A 27,243-nucleotide genomic window follows, 5' to 3' on the forward strand; every position below is an offset into this window, starting at 1 on the left:
ATTCTGTGACTGGAGTGGTGGGAATAAGTGCGTTTGAGATGGCTAGTTCGGCACAGGATAGAAGAGTGTTTAGAGCTCTTGTACATAGGGTCACTATAAGTCACAAGTGATTCGATAGCACATAACAACAACAACAACATCTTTAAAAAGAAAATTTCAGATTTTAAAACTTCTATTAAATTCAGGCACAATAAAGTTTTTTTCAATGTGTTACTGCCTTTGAATTGGTTCTGATTCATACCCTGTCTTTATCACTTGGATCTGCCAGTAGATTCGAACAACCAGAGATGGAACGTATTTTGGTTAAAAGCACAATTTGCTATGGACTACATTATCAGAGCTACCCAATCATGTTTCAGGGCAACATACATATATTTTAATTCCTATAAAGTAATTAATTCATATACAATTCATATAAATATATATGATTGTCCAAACTAACCAAACCAGTTATGTAGCTTGTTTTTCTACCATATTTAAGATAAAACAATAATGCTCAGGAATGGATGGCATACCAATCGCCATGTTTTAACAAGCAGATGCAGCCCTAGATGTGTTCACCAGGCTTTGTAAAAAAATTTGGAAGGCAGCTACCTGGCTGAAAGAGACCTTTATTTGTTCCCATACCCCCCCCCCCGAGAAAGGTGACCCAATAGAATGTGGAAATCATCAGACAATATAATTAATACATGCAAGCAAAAACTTGCTGAAGATTATTTTTAAAGGTGTCTAAAATAGTACATTAACAGAGAACAGCCAGAAATTCAAGCCAGATTTAGAAGAAGCCATGGCACCAGGCATATCATTATGCTGTCAAGTAGATCTTGACTGAAAGCAGAGAATACCAGAAAAAATGTCTGGAATTTGTTTTGTTTTTGTTTTTACTGTGCAAAGGCATTGACTGTGTGATTCAAAACAAATTATGGCTAATGTTGAGAAGAATGAGAATCCCAGAACACTTAATTGTTCTTGTGTGAAAAAATACCTAAATGAAGAAGCTGTTGTCTAAACAGACCAAGGATACACTGCATTGTTGAAAATCAGGAAAGGTGTGTATTAGGGCTCCATCCTTTTTCCATAATTATTTAATCTGTATGCTGAGCAAATCATTTGAGAAGCTAGACTTTATGATGAAGAATGTTGCATCAGCATCAGAGGTAAACTTATCAACAACTTGAATTATGCAGATGACACAACCTTGCTTACTGAAAGTGAGGAGTACTTAAAATATTTGCTGCAGAAGATCAAAGATTGCAGCCTTAAATATGGACTACATCTTAATGTTAAGAAAACAATAATCCTCACTACTGCACCAATAGATATGATAGATGGAGAGAGGATTGAGTTTGCCAACAATTTCATCTTACCTGGATCCACTATCAACACCATTAGTACTAGCAGTTAAGAAATCAGAAGAATCATTGCATTGGAGAAATCTGCTGTTAATAATCTTTCCAAAGAGCTAAAGATCAACGTTGTTAGTTTAAAGGTTAAGGTACACTTATCCAAGCCATGGTTTTTCCAGTTACTTCTTATGCATCTGAAAGCTGGATAATGACTAGAGATGACAGAAGAATAAATTGAAGGCTTTGAGTTGTATTGTTGGAGAAGTGTACTGAATATTCTGTGGCATACTAAAAGAACAAACAAGCATATCTTGGAGAAAGTGTAACTAGAGTGCTCCATATAGGTGGGGATGGTGAAACTTTGTCTCACATACTTAAGACTATGTCATAAGGAGGAGCCACTCCTTGCAGAAGAACCGCGTGCTTGGAAAGGTGGAGAGTAAGAGGTAAGAGAGGAAGACCCTCAATGAGATGGATGGAAACAGTAACTGTAAGAATGAGTTCAAGCATATCAGAGTTGATGAGGATGGTGCAAGATAGAGCAGTGTTCAAACCTGTAGTTTGTAGGGTCGCTAGAAATCATTGTCAACTGCATAGCACAGAACAGCAAAAAGCCTTTTAGACAGACTATTAAGGTGAATTTTCATAATTATCAACCACAGTAAAGTTAAAATTCAGACACCTACACAGAAAGAAAGGGAGAAAGAAATGAGAGAAATTCCCATTATGAGTGAACTCTGATAGCCTAATGTGTAAAAAGTTGTGCTGCCAACCCAAGGGCAGGCAGTTGGAATCCAGCAGCTTCTCCACAGGGGAAAGATGGGCAGTTTCCTCTTGTACAGTTCATGGCCTCTGAAAACCCACTGGAAGGTCAACTATGAGTCAGTTCTGACTTAACAGCACATAACAACAGCAATAATTGGAGTTCACTGGCATGTGTGGGTATACAACAAATACATGCTGATTGAATTCTCTCATTATACTAGATTCCAATGTGCTGATAAAATAAAATAGCATTTAGGTAAACAACTAATAATTGGGCATCAGTAGGGTTTTGCAGAAGTAAAGGAAATAGAGTGTCATTAATGAGTGTATATATTTGTATCATGACCTAAAAACCCAAGACAATTTAAATACTAAGTGTCTTACTCATTTAAAATGTTTGCAAGGGTCATAGGATAATGTAAAGCTTCTTAGCACTTCACATTTGGCTTCTCTGCAGGTGGATTGACTGGTGGGGCTTTACATCACCCAGTTGATTTCTCTGTTTCCATATTGGGGTTAAGTGGGAATTGTTAGAGCTGAGTATGGAAAGACATGAGCCAAAGATGTATATAGACTGTGTTAGCAAGTCAAGTAGGTGTAATCTAGATGTATACTTCTGAATATAAAACTTATTCATGGGTTAAGACACAAAAATAGATAAAGTGAATAAGAGAAGAGAAAAATGTATTGTATGAGTCAAATAGATTAATTTCCCATCACAGACTCAGTGTATACAGAACGTTACATGGGCCTCCCAACTCCAGAAGACAACCTTGACCATTACAAGGTAAGTCATGAGGAACTATCCCCATTCATAACCTATTTACAAGTGGATTAAGAATATGTTTAAGTGTATCTTTTATGGAAAGTATACACTTTTATTTCCAACAAAATTCTAGTTAAAGAAGAGTAACACAGGTGGTCTATAGATACTCCATTAGCTTCCTCTACTCTATTCTGCATAATTACAGTCTATTTCATATGCTATATAGGTCACAATATGCATTCATTTAAAAATACAAAGAAATGCCATATAGTTTCATTATAAAAATACTGCACTTAGAAACATACCAAATTCAATATATTCTTTAGAGCCTAAAAGATGATCTAAATCTACCAATATATTAAAATATCTTAAGATAATATCATAATTAAGATGTATGTACAAAGCTATAATTGTCTTACTCAAAGCCACATATGTACAGTATCTATGCACAAGATTTGAGTAAAGCAGGTAATACTGTTAAGTGTTGTCGAGTCAAGTATGACTCATAGTGACCCTGAAGAACAGACCAGAAACCAGTCCTCTCCTGTGTCATCCATACAATCTCTGACACACTGTGTCAATCCATCTGGTTGAGGGACTTCTCCTTCATCATCCCTCCACCTTTCCAAGCACAATGTTATTCTCCAAGGAACAGCCTCTCTTAGCAACAAGCCTCAAGTATAGGAAACGAACCTTCACCATCCTTACCTCCAAGAAGCACTCTGCAGCACCTTCTCTGAGACACATCTGTTCTTTTGGCAATCTATAGGATATTCAGTACTCTTTTCCAACATCATAGTTCAAAGACATCATTCAATTGGGGGACATTAGTATCCTGTGAAACTTAGAAGCCTAAATAACTGAAGCACATCCAACAACTTGGTTTTCTGATAAGAGAATCAGTGGGCTGGTTACTCCACAAATGGACAATAACATTTCAAGTACAGCATAGATGCAACTGTCATTGGCAACCCTCTTGTGTCAGTATGGATGTCATTGCAAAGTCAGAACATCAGGTGTCACACTCATGTGACTGGAAGTGCTACTGTAAGAACTGGGGACTCTTCTAGCATTGCCTAACTGTAACAACAGTAGCACTCTGAGTATTCCCAAACTTCTTTCCTGATTATGTTCTTCATGTTAGGTGGTTTGTCTTTGTTGTGTTTTTGGTTTTTAAAAAAAATTTTTCCTTATCTATGCTCAGTGGTATAGCACTGGTCTGTCCATTTACTGTACAGAGGTAACTCAGGGTTGCTGTGATGCTAAACACTGTGACACTGATGTGTCAAATGTGATAATGGTTATCCTTGGTGGACAGTGTTTGGTGGAGCTCCCAGATTAAAACAAGCTTGGAAGCAGGAGTGGCATCCATTTCCAAAATAGCTTGCCTCCAGAAACCCTACGAACATGGAAAAACGATGAAAGTTATACAAGGGTTCAGGTCTTTCGTTCATAGCGTCACTATGAGTCGTCTACAACTCGATGGCACTTAACAACAACAAAACCTGCTTGGACATAGTGGACTTCAAATTAATATATTGTCCTTTGCAGAGTTTATACATTTGTATAAAATTTCATCATTCTTATGTATATACTCTGATGCTATGCAATCAAAGCATATTGAAACATAATTTTGTTTTGTTATGTAACATAGGTGTGTCGCTGATAAGTGTTGTTGATTTAGTGACACCTGGTAGTGACTCTATGAACAACAGATTAAAATCTTGCCCTCGCCTGCACCATCCTCATGGTGTCAGCCTTGCTCAGTTCCACTGTTGCAATCCCATGGCATATTTAATACTCTTACCAACACTACAACTCAAAGACATTCATTCTCTTTCTCTCATGTTTATTTATAGTCCACATTCAGATGCATATAAAGCCATTCACCTTGGACCAGGGGTACTTTAATTTTAATCTTTAAATTGATCTTCTTGCTCTGTAGTAATTTTTAGAGATCCTTGACGTAGATTTGTTCAATACAAGCTATCTTTTGATTTCTTGCTAGCTATTACCATGTTTGTTGATTGTAGATCCAAGTAAAATAGAACAATTGACAACTTGTCTTTTCTCATCTCTCATGATATTGCCTTTTGGTAAAGAGGGGAAGATTTTTGGTTTGTTGATACTAAAGTGTAATCCATATTGAAGACTATGGTTAAAACTATAGTCTTTGATCTTCTTTAGTAAATGATTCAAGTCCTCTTCACCACTCTCATCAAGGAAGGTTGTACCGTGTGCATAATGCGAGTTGTCCTCCTCTAAGCCTGATGCCACATTGCCTTCATGTAGTTTACCTTCTCAAATTACTTGCTCAGCATATAAATTGAATAGGTATGGAGAAAGGAAACAACTATAATGCCTTCTTCTCTTGATTTTAAAACCATGCATTATTTCTTTAGCTTGATTTTTTGGAGTTTGTGGTGGGTGTTTGGTTCTTGGGGGGTTTTTTGTTTTGTTTTTAATGTCTGTTTCTGTTCTACTTACAGGTTTGTATTGGCACAATTAAGCTTCTAGGATTTCCATTCTTCTCAATTTTGTTCATAATTTATTATGATCTACACAGTCTAATTCATTGTGTAGTCAGTAGAACACAAGTATATATCTTTCTAGTGCTCACTGTTTTTAGCCATGATCTTTCAGATATCAGCAATGATATTCCTTGTTCCATAACCTCAGCTACTTTCAATTTCTGGTAGTTTCCAGTCAATACACTTTTCCAGCCATTTTAAACATAATCTTAACCATATTTTACTTATATGTGCTATTAATGATATTATTTTCTAATTTCCACTTTCTATTAGGTAACTTTGTTTTGGAATGGGATCAAATATGGAATTCTTCTAATTGGTTGGCCAGGTAGCTGTCTCATGAATTTCTTGTCATAGACTAGTGAGGCAGACTAGGATTGCATCTCTTGAATCATGTCAACTGCTATTTCATCAATTCTGAGGGCTTTATTTTTTGTCAACACTTTCATTGTGGCTTGAGTTTCTTTCTTCCTTACCACTAGTCCTTAATTATATGCTACTTCCTAAAAATGTCTATGGTTATTGTGTGCCCTTTAGTCACCTGCAACTCATAGTGCCCAATGCACAATTGCTCTGAACCGTGTCTTTTCCTGACCAATCTCATTGTCTCTGACACATCTACCCCATTAGCCCAGTTACTGTGCCAATCCATCTCATCCAGGGTTTTCCTCTCTTGTGCTGTCCCTCCACCCTTCTGAGCATGATGTCCTTCTCCAAGGACAGTCACTCCTGGCAAAATGCCCAAAGGATGTGAGACAGAGCTTCAGAATCCTTGCTTTCAAAGAGTGAATTGATCTCATCCTCTCCTGGACAGACCTGTCTGTTCTCTTGGCAGTCCATGGAATATTCTGTACTCTTCTCCATCCTGGAAGTCAAAGGAATCAATTCTCCTTCTGTCATCCTTAGTCATTATCCAGCTCTCTGACACATAGCAAGTAATTGTGAAGACCACGGCCTGAATCAGGCACACCTTAGTCTCTAGACTGATATCTTTGCTCTTTAGCACTCTGGAGAGGTCCCTGATGGTATATGTTCCCAATGTAATCAAGCTTTTGATTTCCTGACTGCTGGTGCCAAGAGTGTTGCTTGTGGAGCCGAGCAAGCTGTAACTGTTAAAAACCTCAATCCCTTCTCCATCAATCATGGTGCTGCTAATTAGCTCAGTGGTCAGAATCTTTGTCTTCTCGAATTTGAGCTTCAATCCATATTGATGACTACAGTCCTTGACCTTCTACAGTGAGCACTTCAGGTCCTCTTCAGTTTCAGCAAGCAAGGTTGTGTCATCAACATAACACAAGTAGTTACTGAGTCTTCCTCTAATTCTACATTTCTCTTTATATTGTCCAGCCTCCTAAATGTTCTCTTCCACTTATAGATTGAAAAGGTATTGAGACAGGACTCATCTTTGATGCATTCCTTTCCTGATTTTGAACCATGCAATGTTCTTTGCTCTGTGCTGATCACTGCTTCCTGGTCCAAGTATAGGTTTCAGTCTGTTGTTGTTGTATACCTTAGAGTCGGAACCAACCCATAGCTGACCGTCTGGCATATTTTCAGAGACAGTAATCACACAAGAGTAGAATGTCCATCCTTTACTCCTGGAGCAGCTGGTGGCCTTTGGGGACTGCAGTGCAGCTTCTTGCCACTAGGTCACCATAGCTCCCCTAGTGGCCACCAGTTCTTTTGATATTGTGATTCTGTATATTCCTTCCATCTTCTTTTGAAGCTTTGTGCCTCAGTCAATACTTTGTCCATGTTGTTATATGCTGTCGAGTTACCTTCCAACTCATGGTGACCCAACGTACAATAGCTCTGAATCCTGCCTATCCTGAACCAGTGTTGTCGACTCCGACAGATCTAATCCCATTTCTCCAGTCCCATTCTGGGTCTTCCTCTTCTGTACTGTCCCGCCCTTCCAAGCATGATGTCTTTTTCCAAGGATTCATCCCTCCTGGTCACATGCCCAAAAGATGTGAGACAGAGTTTCAAAATCCTTGCCTCCAAGGAGAACTTGGTTTCACCCTATCCCTCTGGCACCACAACTTAAAGGCATTGATTCTTCTTCTATCATCCTTAGTTATTCTCCAGCTCTCTGATGCATAGCAAGTAATTGAGAAGACTATGGCCTGTATCAGGCGCACCTTAGTCTCCAGACAGATATTATTGCTCTTCTGTACTCTAGAGAAGTCCCTGACAACAGACTTTGCCAATGTATTTCATCTTTTGATTTCCTGACTGCTCGTGCCAAGAATGCTAATTGTGGGCCAAGCAAGCTGTAGTTGTTAACAATCTCAATCTTTTCTGTCTATCATGAAGCTGCCATTGGCCCAGTGGCGACATTGAGCTAATTGACATTGAGCTTCAAAACATATTGAAGATTAAAAAAACCAAAAAAACCCAAAACATATTGAAGACTATAGTCCTTGACCTTATGCAGCAAATGCCTCCAGAAATCCAGAGGACAATCACCTGGCCAACTGACTGGAAGAGATCTATATTTATTCCCATTCCAAAAAAAGGTGACCCAACTGAATGTAGAAATTATTGAACATTATCACTAATATCACGCACAAATAAGATCTTGCTGAAGATTATCCAAAAACGACTGGAACAGCACATCAGCAGGGAACCGCTAGATGTACAAGCTGAGTTTAGAATAGGCTTTGGCACTAGGGACATAATAGTCAATGTTAGATGGATCTTGGCTGAAAGCAGCGAGAACCAGAGGAATGTCTCCCTGTGTTTCATTGACTATGCAAAGGCATTTGATTGTGTAGATTACAAAAAACTGGCTAACCTTGAGGAGAATGCGAATCTCAGAGAGCTTAACTGAGCTTATGCAAAACCTATACATGGACCAAATGTGATAATGGTTACCCACGGTGGACAGTGTTTGGTGGTGCTTTCCAATTAAAACAAGCCTGGAAGCAGGAACAGCATCCACTTCCGAAATGGCTTGCCCCAGGAAACTATGAACAGTGCTCAGGCCTTTCGTTCATAGGTTCTCTACGAGTCGTCTGTGACTTGACATTATTTAACAACAATAACAACGATGACCTAGAGAGAACTACATTGGCCTAGTGGACAGAAAGTTATCTTACCAAGCCGAAGGTGGGTGATTTTAATCTGTGGCCCTCAGGTCAGGTTCAAATTGTTTTTCTGTCAAACATTCTTATAGGTGGTATAGCACTGGCCTATGCATTGCTGTATAGAGGTAACTTGTGGTTTCTGTGATGCTGAACATTGTGACACTGATGTGCCAAATGTGATACTGGTTACCCATGGTGGACAGTGTTTGGTGAAGCTTCCCAGTTAAAACAAGCTTGGAAGCAGGAGTGGCATCTACTTCCGAAATAGCTTGCCTCCAGAAACTCTATGAACAGTGCTCAGGCCTTTCATTCATAGGGTCGCTGTAGGTCATCTATGACTTGATGGCACCTAACAACAACAACATAGTTGGACCAGGAAGCAGAAATCAGAAAAGAGCAAGGAAACACTTCATGGTTCAGTATCAGAAAAGGGTGTATCAGGGATGCGTCCTATCCCCATAACTTTTCAATCTATATGTGGAATAGATCATTCAGAAGGCTGGGCTTTATACGGAGGAGTGTAGCATTGGGATTGGAGGAAGACTCTTCAACAACTTGCATTAAGCAGATGACACAACGTTGCTTGCTGAAACTGAGGAAGACATGAAGTGTTTGCTGCAGAAGGTCAAGGACTATAGTCTTCAATTTTGCCCATAGAATCCTTCAATATTACAACTTGATGCTTAAATTATTGTTTCATTTATTTCAGCTTGAGAAATACCAGGCGTGTTCTTCCTTCTTGGTTTTCTAACGCCAATTCTTTGCACATTTCATCATAGTATTTTCCTTTGTCCTCGCAAGCTGCCCTATGTCATATTCTACTCAGCTGTCCTGCCTCCATTATTCCTTCCTGTCCTGCCTCAAGCATCTCTTCCTGTTGCTTTGGCTTCTTTTCATTCCATTGTAAGTTTCAGACTCTGTCTGACACTCATTTTGACCTTTGCTTGCTTGCTTTCTTTCCTGGATTTTTAATGGCCTTTTGCTTTCTCCTTGTATGAAGGACTTAATGTTCTCCCACAACCTCTCTGATCTGGTTATTAGTGTTCAATGTACACTGGGATGAATTTTAAATTCAAGTGGGATAATCTCAACATTCTCTTTTGGCTCTTGCGGATGATTGTTAATGTCCTTCAGCTTCAGTTTTGAAATTGCAGTCAGCCTCTGGCCTTATTTTAATTGCTGAGATTGATGTTCTCAACCACTCATCTGTCAGTTTGCCATACTGTGTAGTTGGTATGTTGTTTCTGTGCTAGAATTTATACTATAAATATTTCAAATACCAGCAGAGTCACCCACAGTGGACAGGTTTCAGGAGACTTTCCAGACTAACACAGACTAAGAAGAAGGACTGGCCGTTTACTTCTGAAATAAGAAACCTTTGAATATCCTTCTGGGAGCTCTTGTGGCATTGTCCACAGGGAGTTTAACTGTTAACCCCCAAACTCCATATCTCTATTGGTTCTAATCTACCAGTATTTCTACAGGAGAAAGATGTTTAATGTCCTGTCACGAAATGATAGCTTCAGAAACCCATTGGAGGGTCAGCAAAGAGTGGACTCCAGCTCCAATGATGTTAACTTTTTTAATTAATACCCCTTTAGTAGCAATAGAGCATGGTTCAGTATAGTGCCAGAAGATGTGTTCCTTAGGTTGGAGGGCACTCATACCTGACAGGGAAGAGCTGCTTCCACCCGATGGATAAGTACAGAGGAAAGCTTTCATCTAATGAAGGAAGTTCATTTACTAACGACAGAAATAGCTGCAAACATATATTCATAATTAGAGCATGAAAATATCCAAAGTATGAATCTAGGAAAATTTGAAGGTCTCAAAATGGGATGTACAGAGATGGATATCCTGGACATTAGTAATTTGCACTGGCCATTTTCTAGAAGACAACCAAATGCTCTACTATACTATGAACTAAAATTGAAGATGAATAGTGTCTCATTGCTATAGCTCCGTTCACCTGGAAAGCTCAGTGTTCCCTGAATGCGTCTGGGCTTTTCTATTTTGTGCCTTTACTCACATTGTGGCCTCTGCTGAAAAGTAATTCCCCTTCCATGCCCACGTATTCTGAAACTTGTACTGCCTGCCCAGTGGAAAGGGGCAGCACCCTTCGTGGAGGTCTGTGACATTTTCGCTATCTCCTTATATTAAGCCCTCCTTATATTCTCTGCTACCTTTATAATTATCCTGTACTTACTTTTCTCTCTCTGGTATTGCTACCTTCTCAAAGCTTCCCTCATCATTGTTTTGGATTACCCAAGATGAAGCATAAACTTTAAAATTGTCCCTGATTTAAATTAAAAATCTCCTTGGAGAGAAATGTTGTCTTACAAGTTAAGTTTCTTCTTCACTTCTCATTTTACAGCTTGACTTTTCCAATTATGAGCGTATCATCTTTCTTGAAAATTGAAAATTTGAAAAACCATTATCTCTCATTATCTTTCATGCTATGACAGGTTTGGAAGCAGGAGTGGCATCTACTTCCTAAATAACATTCCTCCAAAAACCCTATGAACTTTGATAAATGGTAATAGTGGTAGAGGGCTTCAGGCCTTTTGATCATAGCATCACTATGAGTCTTGCTCCGCTCAAAGGCAATCAACAACAATGACAATTACCTTTCAGATATATTGTGAAAATACTAAAAGCTCCTGGAACATTAGAGATAAACTTGCTAAGACCCTAATTCCGACTCTAGAACATGATGCACAATGAATCATCTTAAAGCTCACTTAAAAATCCCATTCTTAATGAACCGTGGCTGAATCAAAATCTTGATATCTAAGGAAGTCCATGGCACCCATCGCCCTTCCTTCAGTGAACAATTAGCCAACAGAATGCTTCTTCCTCAAGCGGTCCTGTTCTACCAGGGATAATGTGTGTTAACCTACCATTTCAATCTGCCTCTTTTCTCAGTCTTTCCTGTAGGCTTCTCCCTCTCTCCTCCAACTTGACCCCCCACTGCGGTGGCCATTTTCATCTTTCCCCTTAGGTGTTCACTGCGTGAGGTAGTCATGTAAATAGAAGTCACTTCCCACTGCCAATGGCAACACATGCACACTGGGTGCACAAAGTCACTCTTTCACTTCACTGCACAGATGGCACTAGAGGACTGTTTAATCCTTCCACGCCAGGAGTCGGGTTTTCTTGGCACAAAATTTACTGCTGGCAATGGACACATTAAAACTGCCAGTACCAGGGAGCTAAAGGTTCCCAATGTGTTACTCAGAGGAATTATCTGGGAGGGTGATAGTTAAGGTGGGCAGAGAATGGGAGACAAATGCATTAACTGAATTGTTTTCCCCATGGTTAGTTTCCTGGATTGTGGAGAACTGAATCTTAGGACCTATTTTTGGTGCACAGCAGGCTTCAGGATAAAGCTGCCCTCCTTTGTTTTTTAAATGAGTCTGTGCTTTTGTCTTTGGCAAGAATACATTCAAAGATTCTATTTTCCTCCAAGGCCCCAGCTGCCCCTCTGGACCCCATCTTTTATGCTTCTTTCTCTCCTTTCCAGGTTGTCATTGTTTTTCTCTCCACTCTCTCTCTCTCCCTCTCTCTGTGTGTATGTGTCTGTCTCCCTCCTTTCTTTCCTCCCTCTTTCTCTCTTTGAAAAGACAAAGAAAACAATTTCTTAGAGGTTTTCACCACCCGGTACATTTCTATGGGTCAGAAGGAAGTGTTTTGAAAACAATTCACATTTAGTGTATGTACATTGAGCATATGAAGACCAAGGCATGAAATAAGTAAGACCTTGATCTTTGTCCACATTCCAAACAGACATATCGTTTCAGCTGAAAAACCTCCCATACAGAAGCCAAAAAGATAGCCACTGGAAAAAGAATATGATTTTTATGAAAACTTAAATGAGAAAATAATTCATTATTGCATCACAGATAATTTGAATTTGGAAGAATTTATAGAAACCCACATCACCAAAAGAAGCACCAAAACTAATCAAATCTGCCAACCCACCATAGCTGAGTATATTCCAACTCAGCAATCTCCCATCAGGCTTCTGAGGTATAAATCTTTACTGGAGGAGACTGCCTATCTTTCTGCACCAGGTTGGCTAACCAGTCATCAGCACAACACATTACAAACTACGCCACCAGGGTTCTTTAAGAAAAGCATAGTTTAGGGAGCTCTGGTGGCCTAGTGGCAAGAAGCTGAAGGGGCACGGTTCAAATCCACCAGATGCTCTGCTGGAGAAGGAGGGACAATCTCCTCCTGTGCCAGTCAGATCCAATGCAACAATAACAACAACAAGAAGAAAAGAAAAGCATACTTTGTGAAATAAAATTCTTGCTTGGAGTAATGATTTGCAAACTCTAGTGGGATAGGTAAGCATGCCATGTGTAGTTGTTAGCCTGTGCTTTACTGGAGACCAGTCTATACTCCATTTGCTAGACAGCACATGATGTGGACCTGCACTAAATGGCTCATGTTGTCGTTGTGTGCTATCCAGTTGAAACTGACCCATAGATGACACTCCAGTGGGTTTTCAGAGGCAGTAAATTACATGGGAGGAGATTGCCCATCTTTTCCCCATAGAACAGCTTGTGGATTCAAACTGTGTGCCTTTGGGATTGCAATGCAGCTTCTTACCACTAGACCATATAGACTAGGGAAATCTGGGGCTAAGGCTTATTAGTCTCAGTGCATTAGCACAAGCAGTGAGTCAGGAGATCATGTATCGAAATAATAACCCACCTACTGCCGAGTCATTCTTCTTCATTGTCCAGCTCTCAGATGCACAGCACGTGAGTGAAACCAACGAATAGATGACAGAAGAACCTTTGAGTTGTGGTGGTGGAGAAGTGAATATCCCATGGACAGTCAAAAGAGCAAGTAGATATGTCTTGGAGAAAGAGTTTATAGTGTGCACCTTGGAGGCAGATATGGTGAAATATTGTCTCAGATACTTCTTTGAAAAGGGACAGCATGCTTGGAAAGGTGGAAGATTAGAGAAAAAGAAGATGACACCATGACAGCAGCAATGGACTTGAGTTTGTCAGAAATGATAAGGATAGTACAAGGTTCAGATCTTTTAGTGATAAGCTTGCTGTGTCATACTCAAAGGCACATGCCATCATCAACAACAACATACTGCCAAATAACAAAGCAAGAATACTTTTAATGGATTGTAGGAATAGGAAAGAGTTCCCTTTCCTAAAATCCAAAGCTTCTGATTTCAGAAGCTCTAATCTGGTCAGCCAAAATGGAGAGGTAACAAATGAGAACTAACAGGCATTGTCGCTCTACAGTGTATCCTTTGATGCAGGGCATTCTTGAACCACAGCAGGTAGAAATGGTAACAGAATTTGAGCAAAGTAATCACATAATCAATAAAAGAACAGCTTAAGGAGCAATTGTGCCAGTGCTTGAGGAGTGGGTTTCTGACTTACATTGACGAATGGTTTCTCATCATTGGATTTTTTTTTCATAAAACTTGTGCAGGTAAAATAAGGATAAGGGGTAGACTTTCTTTCATCCATCCATTCAAAGTGCTTACTATTTCCCCAATTTGTTTACCTTCATGGTAAGACAAAAATATATACACAAAATTTTTGGAGAGAACTAAAATAAAGTAAGTAACAAAATATGAATTTGATTATGATAAAGTGCTTGACATGTGTAAATAGACTAGGGATTTCCAAATTATGATTGTGGAGTTCCAGGAATTTACCTTGGAAGCATGTGAAGAGGGGAAGAGAAAGAATGGCCAAAAAGTTAAAGGCTCACCTTTGCCTTACTTCTCTGCCACAGCAACCAGAGTGCATCCAAAATCATTTGTCTTTTATTTTGGGGCTTATGCATAAGGATAAATGTAAGAAAAGTTCTTTATTTTAAAAAATGTAATTGCAAAAGAGAAAAGCTACCATCAGTAGCTTTCATTCCTGAGTGTGTTTATGGCCAGATGCTGTTCAAAGCTCTTTATGTGGATTATCAGATTTCGTTCTCTCCCAGAGATAAATATTTATCTCAAAGAGATAAATATTGCAATATCGCTGTACTGGCATGGACACTGAGGTACACAAATGTTATGTAACATGTAGATGCTGAGGGTTGGGTAAGGGAGAGGGCATTTATCTGAAGCCACAAGAACCAGGTCCAGGGAGACAGAGAGAGAGGGCAAGGTGCTTGCTATTAGTTGTCTTCCTAGAGGACTGGAGCAGAGCCATGCAGGAGACCAGCGGTAGCAGGTAGACCAGGTTTTCAGGGAGTTTAAGAAGCAAGTCCAATGAGCCCGGTCAAACGGCGGCCACTAACGCAGGGCATATGACTGGGGAAAGAATGGATTTACGCACACACAGAGTAAAAAGTAAAAGATCAAGGGCAAGAGAAATGGGACCCGAGTCCTGAGCCTTATTGCCAAGAGAAGAGGGCAGCCTGGAACACACAGAAGGGACTGATTTAACTTGTAGAGGAGATTTATTTTGCATTTTGCTCAAAATTTGATAGGCTTTTGGCAAGTGTATGAAACAGTCATAGATTTGGCAGTCTTCTGCTAGCAGATTTGAAATGTTCAATCCTTAAGAACTGCTGCATCGTTAGGTTATGCAAAACAGGGTGCAATTTTGTAAATATGCCATCTTGTACTGATTTGACATTTGTTCTATTATCCCAGAATATGCCAAAGGGAGAGAGACCTTCAGATTTAAGCCAAACCTTAACTTGTTTGTTGAGTGCTGATAAAATGTTGACTGCTGTGTGATCTTTAAGGAAGCCAGTGATGCTGGTGCGGCCTGAAGTAGAGCCCCCTGTCCGGGACTGTGGGGAGCACTTTCCTCGGCATCTCACGGATACAGTTGTTTGATAGACACAAGTAACATATCAGATCTCATGGGTTAATTTCCTTCTTTCCCTTCAAGGTTTTTCTGTGGTTTGTGTTGTGGTATAAATGGTATTTCCTAAAATAGTGTCATAGGATAATATTTTTGTGACTTTAGTTGCAGGTAGAACATTCACAAAGCAAGCAGATCATCCCTCATCTGGGTAACATCTCACTGAAATGCAGCAGCTGTTTGCTCTTTCTACAAGAGTTTGGAAATGACAAGAAGTGGTTTGGCTGTGATTTCAAGGGACAGTGTACTATAATGATAAAGGGCTTGTAGCATGACCTTCACGAAGTTCTCTTAAAGCCTGTTTCCTCATCTATGGAATAGGAATAATGAGACCCACTACAGAAAGTTATTGAAAAGATTTAAAGAGTCACACATGTGACCACCATGAAGCAAGTCTTCATGGCAGCTCCCATCTTTATTCTCCTCAGGAAAGTAGTGGTCCACTTGATGGTGTAAGGGGACTACTTAAGAATTGTTATACAGTTTCTTACATCCTTCTCTACTCTTATCAGCTCCCTCTTTTCTTTCAAAAATACAAAGATTTATTTGTTGGAAGGTGACTGAGGAACCAGCATGATCCAACAAGCAGTTACAGATGGTTCTTCTTGGGGCTTGAAGGAAAAGCTTCTCACAGAGATGCTGTGGAATCGGCACTACCACTGGACTGATCCTTCCCACTTCCCTTTGCCAGACTGTTGCTGGCAGCAGGGCCCTCCGGAAGTTTCTAGCCTCAAGAGAGTGCCAACTGCACCACCATTCGCATCTTTGCCCATTTATCACTCTGAGCTTCCTTTTTAGTAATTGGTGATAGACTATTCTGCTTCTAACAGAGTCATCCATTTCCTTTTATATTTCTGTTTCCATCGGTAGACAAAAGGGGACTATCGTATAGCAGTGGGGGGAAAAGAGCGCAATTAGAGTTTTGCTGATCATCACTGGCGCATTGCGTCAAGGCATGCAGGTTTTCACCGGCATTGGGTATTGCGTTCCATAGGTTGATGTGCACTATTCAGAGTATAGTAAAGAGTCTTGATTGAGAAAATAGGACGCCTCGTCTCATAGAGAATGATACGGGGTTCCAAAGGCAAGGTCACGCAGCTGCGCTGTTCTAAGGACAGAGCAATGCTTTCCTGCACTCCGGGAGCCTTAATGTGCATTCATGCCTCAGGGCTGCCGCTCTCCCTTCCCCACAGAGGTCCCTCCCAGGGCTTCTCTTAGGGAGCAGGGGAAGCGTGCATTAGAAATGGCACACTTATCTTGCCTTTGCAGGGAAAGCTTTTGTTTTATTTTTCTCTTGCTGCATTAAAGTATTTGTCTTTCTTTCTTTGTAGTGTAATATTGTTAATGTAAAACAATTTGCATCATGACACTTTTATCACAGTTTTCGTCTTTTTCTCAGTATGTTGCATTTCTCACCATGTCTAGTTCATCACAGCTACAGTGTGTACATCACAACATTTATCTTAGGCTCAGGGTTTTACTTGTTTATAAAAATTGTCTTCTTTCAGCCTGTATTCACTCCATTTAAGAAAAAAAAAAAAGGCAGCCAGAAACTGTTTTGGTCCAAACTCCAGTAGTTATCACATTCCTTGCTAACTGTCCCGTGTATTTATATGTCTCTTAACTATTACTCTCTGTTTCGATGACATTTCTCGGTTTCATGGCTCAGGGAGGTTGTAGGAGCAGCTTTGCTGGCCAAGCTGCTAAGCAAAGAAGGACCAGGAAGTGAGGTAAAGTGAGATGACAAGCTGTAGATCTGGGTCAGGGCTGGGTGCTAAAGTTGACTGTTTGCCACGAGTGCAGAACTAAATTAAATCTGGGAAGAAAAAGGTACCCGGAGCAGTCGGTACAGGCTTTATGTATGATTAGGAGACAGGCTCACTAAGGAGGATTTCTTAATAACACTGGGCACTCAGGTCTTGGGGATCTGAATATTAACGGTTCTCTATTAGAATCCAGCCCTCGTTTCTCAGGTCTTCAGCCTGGACTGCTGAAGACAGCTTTAAATATCTTAGGGGAGATTTATTTTCACCCTTTCATCCCTGAAGAGTAAAAAATTTCTCAAGGTTCTGTTGCTGCATTAGAGCTATGTAGTACATGCATGATCAGAAGCAAATGGTTTTTTAAAACTCACAAGGTCTATAGACTAATCTTCTGATTAATCCAGTTGGGAAAAAGCATGAGGTCTTTGAAGCCAAAGGGTACCCAGTGTATTTGTGTACTACAAATTCCAGAGCAGTCATTAACATTTTTATGTCAGGCTGTTCCTTTGCTGGAAGATCCCATCATGAGCAGCTTGGAATTTTAGTAGAGACACGGGGAAGCATAGAAATTAAAAACAGGTTTTACAGTTTGTGTTTATCTCCAGCTCTGATACTTCTGCTGATGTCATCTGGAAGAAGTTACTCACCTTCTAAATCTCAGGGTCTCCATCCATAAAACACGAGTGGCACACGCCTATCTCCGAGTGTCATTGTGACAATTAAGCGGAACAGTGTTTTGGAAATCTGTGATGCTTAGCACAAAGACTGGTGCAATGGAACATATTTCAGAATGAGAATATTTTATTCCACCTCTCCCAGCTGTTCCCGCTTGCCTCTGCTTTAACTAGGATCAAATACTCAGAGCAGTACAAAATAAATGTCTATTACTTTCTTTCATTTACTGGATATATATTTAACATTGATGCCTTTGAATTGTGGTGCTGGAGAAGACTCTTGAACATACTACGGACTGCCGAGAAAACAAGTAGGTCTGTCTTGGAGCGACTGAAACCAAGTGTCTCCTTGGAGGCTAGGATTCTGAAGCTCTGTCTCACATACTTTGGGCACATGACCAAGAGGGCCCAATCTTTGGAGAAGAGCATTATGGTGAGAAGGGTGGATGGACAGCGCAGGAGAGAAAGGCCCCGGATGAGATGGATTGATATAGTAACTGGTACAGTGGTGTTAGGTGTGTTGGAATCAGTGAAACTTGGCTTAGGACAGGTTAGACTTCAGAACTCTTGTATATAGGGTTGCTATGAGTTGTAGGCAACTTGATGGCACATAACAACATATTTAACATTGTCCTACAAACTAAGGACAAAGTAATAAGCAATATAGGTAAGTCTTTTCTTCATGGTGCTTATGAGTTAGTGGATAATTTTTTTTAAAAAAAATGTATGCATGAATAGGAGATATTCAGAGAGATGAATTCATGTATGTACATATTTGTCTAGGTCTTAAAAATACGTAAGTATGGCTTTCAGTAAGCCCAGCGGGTTTATGCTGAAAATCTACCCTCTGCAGCTGAGTTGATGCTGACTCATAATCACCTTTTAGTTGTTGTTATTGTGTAGTGTTGAGTCAAAACTGACCCACAGGCGACCCTTCAGCAGGTTCTCACAGGCTGTAAGTTGCACAAGGAGGAGTTTGCCCATTTTTCTCTTGCAGAGCAGTTGGTAGATTTGAACTGCTAGCCTTTGGGTTGGTAGCAAAACTAAGCTGCTAGAGCTCCCTATTACCCTATAGGGCAGAGCAGAACTATTTCATGGGAGTTCCAAGGCTGTAAATCTTAACAGAAGCGGACTAGCTCATCAGTCCCCAGTGGAGCAGCAGGTGGGTTCAAACTGCTGATCTTTCAGTTAGGGACCCACTTTCAGTTAACATCCTTCTGTGCCACATGAGCTCATTTTCATTCTGAAAGTCACAAGTAAACTCTCCATTTGGGTCAGAAATGTAATATTGTCAGGACAAGTGGGGAGCTACCCGCACACAAGTGGGATGGCATTGTGGGAAGCCTTTTGGGACAAGATAAGTTTGGAAGCCTCGGTCAGTTGAGTCATTTTAAGTGACTCTATCCTGGAATTTGTAGACAGACATCTTTTTTCTCTAAAAACACTGTGTCATAGCATTCTCACTCAGCACATCATCAGCAACGATTTTAACCTAAAAAAAAAAAAAAAGCCGTGCCATCTTTCTTGATTCCTATTTCTGTGAGGGAACCAGAGGAGTTATTCTTACTCCTTTTTTACATAAAACAAAGCTCTGAGAGCAGCATGTCTCCATCCACACAGCTCACTGATGGTGAAACTGGGGCTGAAGGAGAAGCACCCTGATTTCAGCCCTGTGCTCTCCCTGCCAGACCTCCAGCCTCACAGCAGAAATCCGAAATGGACTTAGTTACAAGATGCTTGTGAAATATAATCATTGGCTCTGAGAAAACTGACTTGGAGTTACCAAGATGCTTCAAGACTGGCTGGCTGATTGTAAGCCTGTAGAAGGCATGGCCCCTTCCCCTGCCAATTCATAAAAAGATAATAAAAGTACACGGTAGTTCACCACCTTCCAAGCGCAGCACCACATCTGTTAGATAAGAGCTATCTTCACCCCAACTTTGTGAAAATTCCCAAAATAACATCGATGACCAGTACTATGCTTTCAAGGGTTTTTTTCACCTGAGGCCTTGGACTCTATTTTTCATTCTGGAAGTTCTAAATGATTCAGGCCACAGGACAGTCTTCAGACAAGATGTATTGTTATGTTACAGACTATATATATGCATCCTTGTTACCCTGGCTGCTTGGGGAATGGCTTGGTCCAATAGCAGCAATTTTCTCACTACAGAATGAAGCAGACAACAGCAACTCACTGTAATTCTAAGGCCTCCCTTGATCTCTTTCACCCCTCTCCGCTCCCATATGTTACATTTGCCTAGGTTTTAAACATCTGTTCTGAACGAGGTAATATTTGCTTTGCATTCAGAGCCTAGCATGTAGACCAAAGTTCACATGACATATTGCACAGTATGTTCAGCTGCAAATGCTATGTACAGGCTCTTTGAAATGTAGCATGTATGGCACCATGTGACACATGGTTACCATGGCAATACACTTTTTGGCTGAACTACAGCATAAGCCCATGGAACATACATTGCTAATATGAGACTATGCCCTGTGCTAATGCATAGGACACAGCCAATCTGGGATCTGGGACTCAGGGGGCCTTGCATGCAGCCTCAGTGGTGGGTGCCCACTTTCCGCATGCACAGGGAAGATGTGGCATCCTCTCCCAGCCCTGTCTCCTCCGCACTGGGCATGTTGTGCATTCTGCCATGCATGGAGACAGCATTTGCTTGAATATCGGTTTGCTATATTTTGTATCAAAGGGGGCCCCAGCTGAAAACATTTTATTTTGTAAACTGAAGTGAAAAATCAGTTTATGGCAGATCCTTTTTTGAATAATGACATTCTTTTTCCCAATTCCAGAATTCAACAGTCATGAGCAGAGCTGAAAATTTTAAGCAAGTTGAGTACCTCCTTATTCATGGAACAGCAGATGGTGAGTTTCAGTTAATTAGACTTTTTAGTATCACAGACAGGTTTGCAATTTCACTACTGACAAAACAAAAGCATGAGGGGCAAGACTGTTACATTTACTTCAATAAAACAGTGTTGCTTTCCACAACTCACTTGTCTTGGGCTAAATGGGATGCTGAGTCCTAGAACTTCAGACAGTCCCTTTCTTGTGTTTTTCCCACCCTTTGATATCTAGAAACCAGAGCAGCTATTAGCTACTTTCTGTCTCCTTTCTCTCCTCGCAGATAACGTTCATTTTCAGCAGTCAGCTCAGATCTCCAAAGCACTGGTGGATGCCGGAGTGGATTTCCAGGCAATGGTACGGCAAACTACGTGCCAGGGGAGGGCAGTTGCTGGTGGGGCTCTGGGTCCCTCTCTCTGGGTTACTTCTCTTCAGAGAGGTCCAGAAGATAGGGGAAGAATTAAAGGAGTTTTTATCAGTGCAAAGTCAGAGAAGTGATGTCTTTGCACTCCACATGAGCACTGGGGGTTGAGAAGCACAGTATTGCATATCTTGGGAGAGTCAAAGCATTGCTCCCCTGTCTGTGTGATTTTTAAGTCTCTCCTCATTTTGATAAAAAAAGTAATCAGTTATTCAGTAAATATGTGGCACAATAATTCTGACATGAAACAAGCATCGTAATAGCTCAAATATGAAAATCCATTTCTGTGTGGGATATATTACTAGGTGTTCTCCCGGCAGTGGGATAGTAATAATCAGCATGCTTCTGCTTTTGCAATTGCCATGTTCTCTTTTGTTGAATCCTCATAGACAGTAAACAATTAGGCTTGTTTTATTAAGTCAGAAATGGCCAAAGCTGTTGCTGCCTGTACAGAGGATATTTTTGGTTATTAAGGCAAATTCATTTTTCTGCACAAGAGTTTTTACATTATAAAGAAAACGTATGGATGTTGCAGTCATTTATTTTGTGTACAAAATGTAGCCCCATAGTCTGCTTTATTAAAATAAAAGCCTACTTCCCCCCCCACACACACTGTCTTCTAACATGGATACTTTGCTCTGTGTTTAGTTCAAATGTTGCTCCTGTACAGGCGAACACGGCCATTTAGATACTGAGAAAAGTGACTCATGTCCTTTGGGTCAAGTTCTTGTAGGAGGTTTAATTTTTTTTTATAAGATTGTGGTTTTTTTTTTCTTCTCCACTATTTGAAGAAAAGACATGATACTCCAATTAAGTTTTTTAAAAGTTAATTTATGTCTCCATAATAAATATTTCTCTGGCAATGACTTTCTGCTTCAGTACATTTAATATAGTGTGAGCTGATGTATTTTTGCCTCGGGTCCCAAGCTTTTTTAAATATATAAATAGCAGACATAGAGATTTTTTTTTTTAAATGCTAGTGGAAAAATCTTAAGTGTTTACAAATAGTACATTTGACTTTTGACTTCACTTATGTTACACATATATGTTTCATATGGAAAAATATTTTCCCATCCTCCTTAACAATATCTATTATGGAAAAAATGCTTTAAAAAAACTCATTTGACTCTTAGTAAAGGAGATATTTCACATTTGATAGCATGAAATTCAAGCAAGTAGGTTCCATGGGATAAACCTTCCTTCCTCTGTGCACCATGTGGCTTTAAGTGTCCTTAGCGTCAAATCTGAAAGTTGACTGGGGTGTGTGGGCTAATTAGAACTTACACATCCTCCAAGCACCATATTTAAAGCCACATGCACAGTGAACTCTCAGATGACCTTTACAGGTGGATCAGAGACCTTTCACAGAAGGAGCACCAAGCCCTGGAAAAGTTCTGGCCAAAATTAGGCACCCTCTTTGATCAAGTTTCCATTTATAAACTGTCAGGAATTAACACACCTTGCTTTAACACTACGCTCAGGTGGGCTCATTTGAATAGACTGGTATGAGGGGGAGAAGAAATGAGTTCCTAATTCTGACCTTTCCTTGTTTCTCTTTCAGTGGTATACTGACGAGGACCATGGCATTGCCACCAGCACAGCCCACCAGCATATATACACTCACATGAGCCACTTCCTAAAACAATGCTTCTCACTTCCTTAACACCTCAGGATAGCATGCCACTTAAAGCTTATTACAAACCATTTTTGTTCTCATCTCAAAACTGTACTGTCAGGATGATGGTCTTAAAGAAAATACACTCAAATTATGAAATTTAAGGTTACCCTTCTCCCTAAATGTTATACCTTTAATCATAACTAGGGACTTCTGTCTTTGTAACAGATCATTGTCTGACAGAAAAGTTCAAATCATTCAGTCTGATTTTATTGTTTAAAATCATTCCCATGTCAGCTGCTGAAACAGCAGAAAATAGGGATTGTTTTTATAGCCACTTTGTACAGATTCCTGGCCTGCATTTTCTCTTTTCCTAACTCAACTAGTCCAGCTATTTCGCCCCCTTTAAAGTGTTGGCAAGATGTGGGCAATGATGCCACAAAGGCAGAGACAAGAAAAAAGAGAGATAGGGAGAGGAGATAGGAGGACATGGCTAGGAACCTAAGACTTAGTATATCAACCCAACCAGACTACTGTCAGCTCCCTCCGAGAAGAGCTGCTCACAGCCAGACGGGCACAGTTTTCTGAGAAAGACTATTCAGACTGTCTCAGGAAATCATATATGCAAAGCATCGACTTCTGAGTAAAACCACAGCCATTGAATAGACTCCAAAGAAATGCAAGGGAAACTGCCAACAATGCAAGGCCCCAAGGTGCCAGTTATGGCTATAGGTGCTACAGAAACACAGCAAGGGTGAGGGGAGAGCATTTTAAACATGCTTAAATATACTAATGTGTCCTGGTGGAAGATGCAGCCTGCAACTGGGACATGAACATATCAGCTTGCCCTGTTCAAAGATAAAAATATTTGCATCACAAATCCTTACTTGAAGGAGTTCTTGTATCAAGTTTTCTTATTTCATTTTTTGAGTATGTTCATGGAAGAGTCTCAAAAGTTCCTTTCTTTTTTTAAAAATGGAAAATAAAGTAGAATGTTAATGTATTAATGTCTGTATTCGACATGCTGTGGAATTTCTCTTGGCCAGTTAATAAATGGGCCTTCATTTTTTTCAGAAGTAGTAGGTCATGCATTCAATCAGACCTAGACCACATGGACACACAGATACACTGATCCATTAAGGCTCTTGTTTATTTTGTTACCCCAGACTACCTTGCATACATGCAAAAATTTCAACCTTTGTAAAAAATATTAGATGCAGAAAACTGTTATATTAAGCAGTATGTGATATTTTAATCTATTTTATAATTTCTGCTATTATATATGTACATATCTTTTGATAAATTAAAATGTTACTTGCTGAAACAATGTATTGTTAAGCGCTCTGGGATTGGTTCTGATTTAATATGACCTTATGTGCTTCATACCTGCACACTGCCCAGTGCTGAGCCATTCCCACAACTGTTAGGTTTGAGCCCCTTGTTGCAGTCAATGTGTCAATGCCATCTTATGGAGGGTCTTCTTTTCTCTTTGGCTGAATGTCTTTTTCACTAACCATAGTGTTTTTCTCCAGGGACTGGTCCTTCCTGATAACATGTCCAAATTGGTATAGTACATGTATATAACTTTACTCTCAGGAAGTGATGAGGACCATATTCATAACAACAGATAATCTCAGCAATATCTACTAGAGCTGATGGCTCAGTAAAAGTAAACAGGAAAAAAGAAGTGAACTATTTTAAGTTTTGACTAATTCTTTTTAGCTAATGTAACTATGTCCATGGTTGCAGTATCTTTGAGCTCAATCACAGCATACGTTTCAGAACAAGAATTTGATCTAACAGTGCAATGTTTAGGTAACTGAAGAAGCATGATTTTCCTTTACGTTTCAATTATTTCTAAAATGACTTCATTTTTTAAAAAGTCGAGCTTTTGCTAGACAGTGTTATCCCAGAAAGGGTGAGTCAATGCATTAAAATCTAAAAATGGAAGAATCTATCATTTCAACAATGAGACTGGTGAATCATGCATAAGGATGGACAGAACTCTGTGAAACAGCTTCTTTATTTTCAGAGCAGCTTCACCTTAATTTAGTTCCCAGATTCATTCATCTATTGGAACTATAAACAGACCTTCAAACCTGTAAGGCTACTACATATTTTTAATAGCTTTCAATCACCTTGAGACACTGAGCAAACCTGCTGAGTTCTATATTCAAAAGCACAGTTATTTATCCTATGTTCATGTTATAGACTGTATTAATAGTCACAAAGCCAAATTAAACAAAAATTACTTTCAACTTGACGTTGTGTATTATACAATAGGAAATATTGTATAATATCTAATACCATATAATATCTGATGTGTATCTGATATTTCACAATATCAAGTATTGTTACACACACACACACACACACACACACACACACACACACGAGTTGTTGATTTCCATCGAGTTAGCATGACTTATAGCGACCCTATGAACAAAAGACCTGAAGCCTTTCTGTAACTATCACTGTTTCTCAAAGTTCATAGTTTCCAGAGGCATGTTGCTTAGAAGTGGAGATAAATATAGCAGGCAATGTAAAATTACAAAGATATGAATTTGTATATTCCTTTAGTTTCTAAGAATGGTAGATATTTTCTTTGAAGGGTAGATATCATAAAAAGTGAAAATAAAAACATCTCAGTACCTATTTTGTGGTTGATGGAGATTATATATAGTGTTGTTGTTGTTGTTGTTGTTGATTGCCTTTGAGTCAAGCACAACTCATTGAGACCCTATAAACAAAAGGCCTGAAGTCCTTCTACAACTATTGACATTTTTCAAAGTTCATAGAGTTTCTGGAGGCATGTTGTTTAGGAATTGGATGCCACTCTTGCTTCCAAACCTGTCACAGTATGTTATTGTTGTTATGTGCCACTGAGTATAAATAGTAATAGCATGATTAAAATCAAAAGAGACTTCATTTGTCTGTCATCTTGTTTTACTTTGACAAAAAAATTAAGTTAGCTTATTGGGAAAGGAAAGGAAAGAAATTGATAAATGATGGATACATTTAGCTTAAGACTAAGTCTGAAACCCACAAACCCAATCATTGAGTTAATTCTGACTTCTAGCAACCTTCTGTTGGGTTTCCAAGTCTGTAACTCTTTCCAGTTTGCCTCATGTCACCCCTGTTGAGCTACTGGTGGGCTTGAACAATGTACAACCTACTACAACACCAGAACTCCTTTTGAAACATCCAAGAATGAGTCACTTAAGATGTGCAGACTTGCCTGCTATTGGACTTCAAAATCTGTGGACCTGGATCATCTTTCATCACTAGCATTCTAGCGTCAACCCAATGTGTAAGGGTGCCTAGACCAAAGGAAAAGGGAAGAGAATGCAAGGATGCACAGACCAAAGGAAAAGAAAGCAAGGCTTGGTTTTAAAGTGCTTTGTTGGTTTTCATTTGGGTTTTGTAAGTTTAATTATTTTTAACATAAATTTGTTGGAAATCTTTCTAAAAACTATTATATCCCTCCCTACTTTCTTAAGGATCAGGTGCAGAATTTAAATCAACACTTCTTGAACTGAATACCATATGGATCTCTTGGATTGTATGTAATTTTAGATCTCTTCGGTTCCCTTTTTTATTCACAGGTGGTCACTGAAGTTTATCAACTCTTATGTTTGGCGTTTTTTGCTTTGCTCTAAATAGATGTAAGAATCCTAATTTATCAGACTACTCACTTAGCCACGGCCACTGAATTGAAGCTGTCCTGTAGCTGATCCTCCATTGGATTTCTAAAGCTGTATATTGTATAGGAGGAGACTGTCCATCTTACTCATGGGGAGCAGCTTGTGGATTTGAAGTGCCTAAGTGACAGGCCTTTAGGCGTTAGCCGAACAGCCCCCTATGAACCAGGCCACAATAGCTCTCTAAATGACAACTAGATTTGTAAAATACTGAAAATTCAATTATCCCTAAATGAAAAAAAACAACAAAAACAAAAACCTACCATTAAAAAACCCCACTAAAATATAATAGTGGTTTTTGGTTCATTTCAACCCCCCATACAATGAGGTAAAAAAATTTTGCTACCCCAGCTTTGTAACAGTTGCCTCAGTACTAACCAGTACCTTTTTTGCATATATCCTAAGTGATCTAGCATAGATTTTCAGGATATTTAAGGGCTATAGATGACTGGGAATGATAGCTAGATAAAAAGGAATAGCATTACCACTCAATAAGGAAAAATCAAAGCATGAAATGATAAGACCAATTTGTTGCACTAACAATTTATCATTTCTTCATGTTACCTTTCTCTGATTATACTGACATTTAAACTCAAGAATTTGAATTAATAAAAGGAAAAATGAATTACTACTTTCTAAGGTAGGCATGTTTCCATCTGAACTACCAACTAATGTTTGTCAAAATCCATCAACACGAATGAGTATGGTGAGAAGTTTGAACTATCAAACAACTCTAGCTTTTCCCAAATGAGTTTGTGACTCATGAGAAAGAGAAAAGAAAAACCTAAAAACTATTTCCTTGTACAGATATGGATTCAAATGTTAATCATGGAATCAGTGTTGGCAAAGAAAAGC

At 39.5% G+C, this 27,243-nt stretch overlaps 1 protein-coding gene across 1 annotated transcript in view; it reads left to right on the forward strand.

Annotated features, from left to right (window-relative positions):
- The window catches only part of DPP4 (dipeptidyl-peptidase 4), a 118,285-nt gene extending 95,550 nt beyond the window's left edge, over nucleotides 1-22,735 (forward strand). The window contains exons 23-26 of the mRNA XM_006879485.1: nucleotides 2,834-2,898; nucleotides 20,600-20,672; nucleotides 20,935-21,008; nucleotides 22,634-22,735. Of these exons, the coding sequence (XP_006879547.1) occupies nucleotides 2,834-2,898; nucleotides 20,600-20,672; nucleotides 20,935-21,008; nucleotides 22,634-22,735 (314 nt within the window). The remainder of the gene's footprint in view (nucleotides 1-2,833; nucleotides 2,899-20,599; nucleotides 20,673-20,934; nucleotides 21,009-22,633) is intronic.
- Nucleotides 22,736-27,243: the final 4,508 nt, after the last annotated feature.

Source organism: Elephantulus edwardii, unplaced genomic scaffold (genome assembly GCF_000299155.1).
Source record: "Elephantulus edwardii isolate Elephantulus edwardi_28Jun2011 unplaced genomic scaffold, EleEdw1.0 scaffold00003, whole genome shotgun sequence".
NCBI classification, from domain to species: Eukaryota; Metazoa; Chordata; class Mammalia; order Macroscelidea; family Macroscelididae; genus Elephantulus; species Elephantulus edwardii.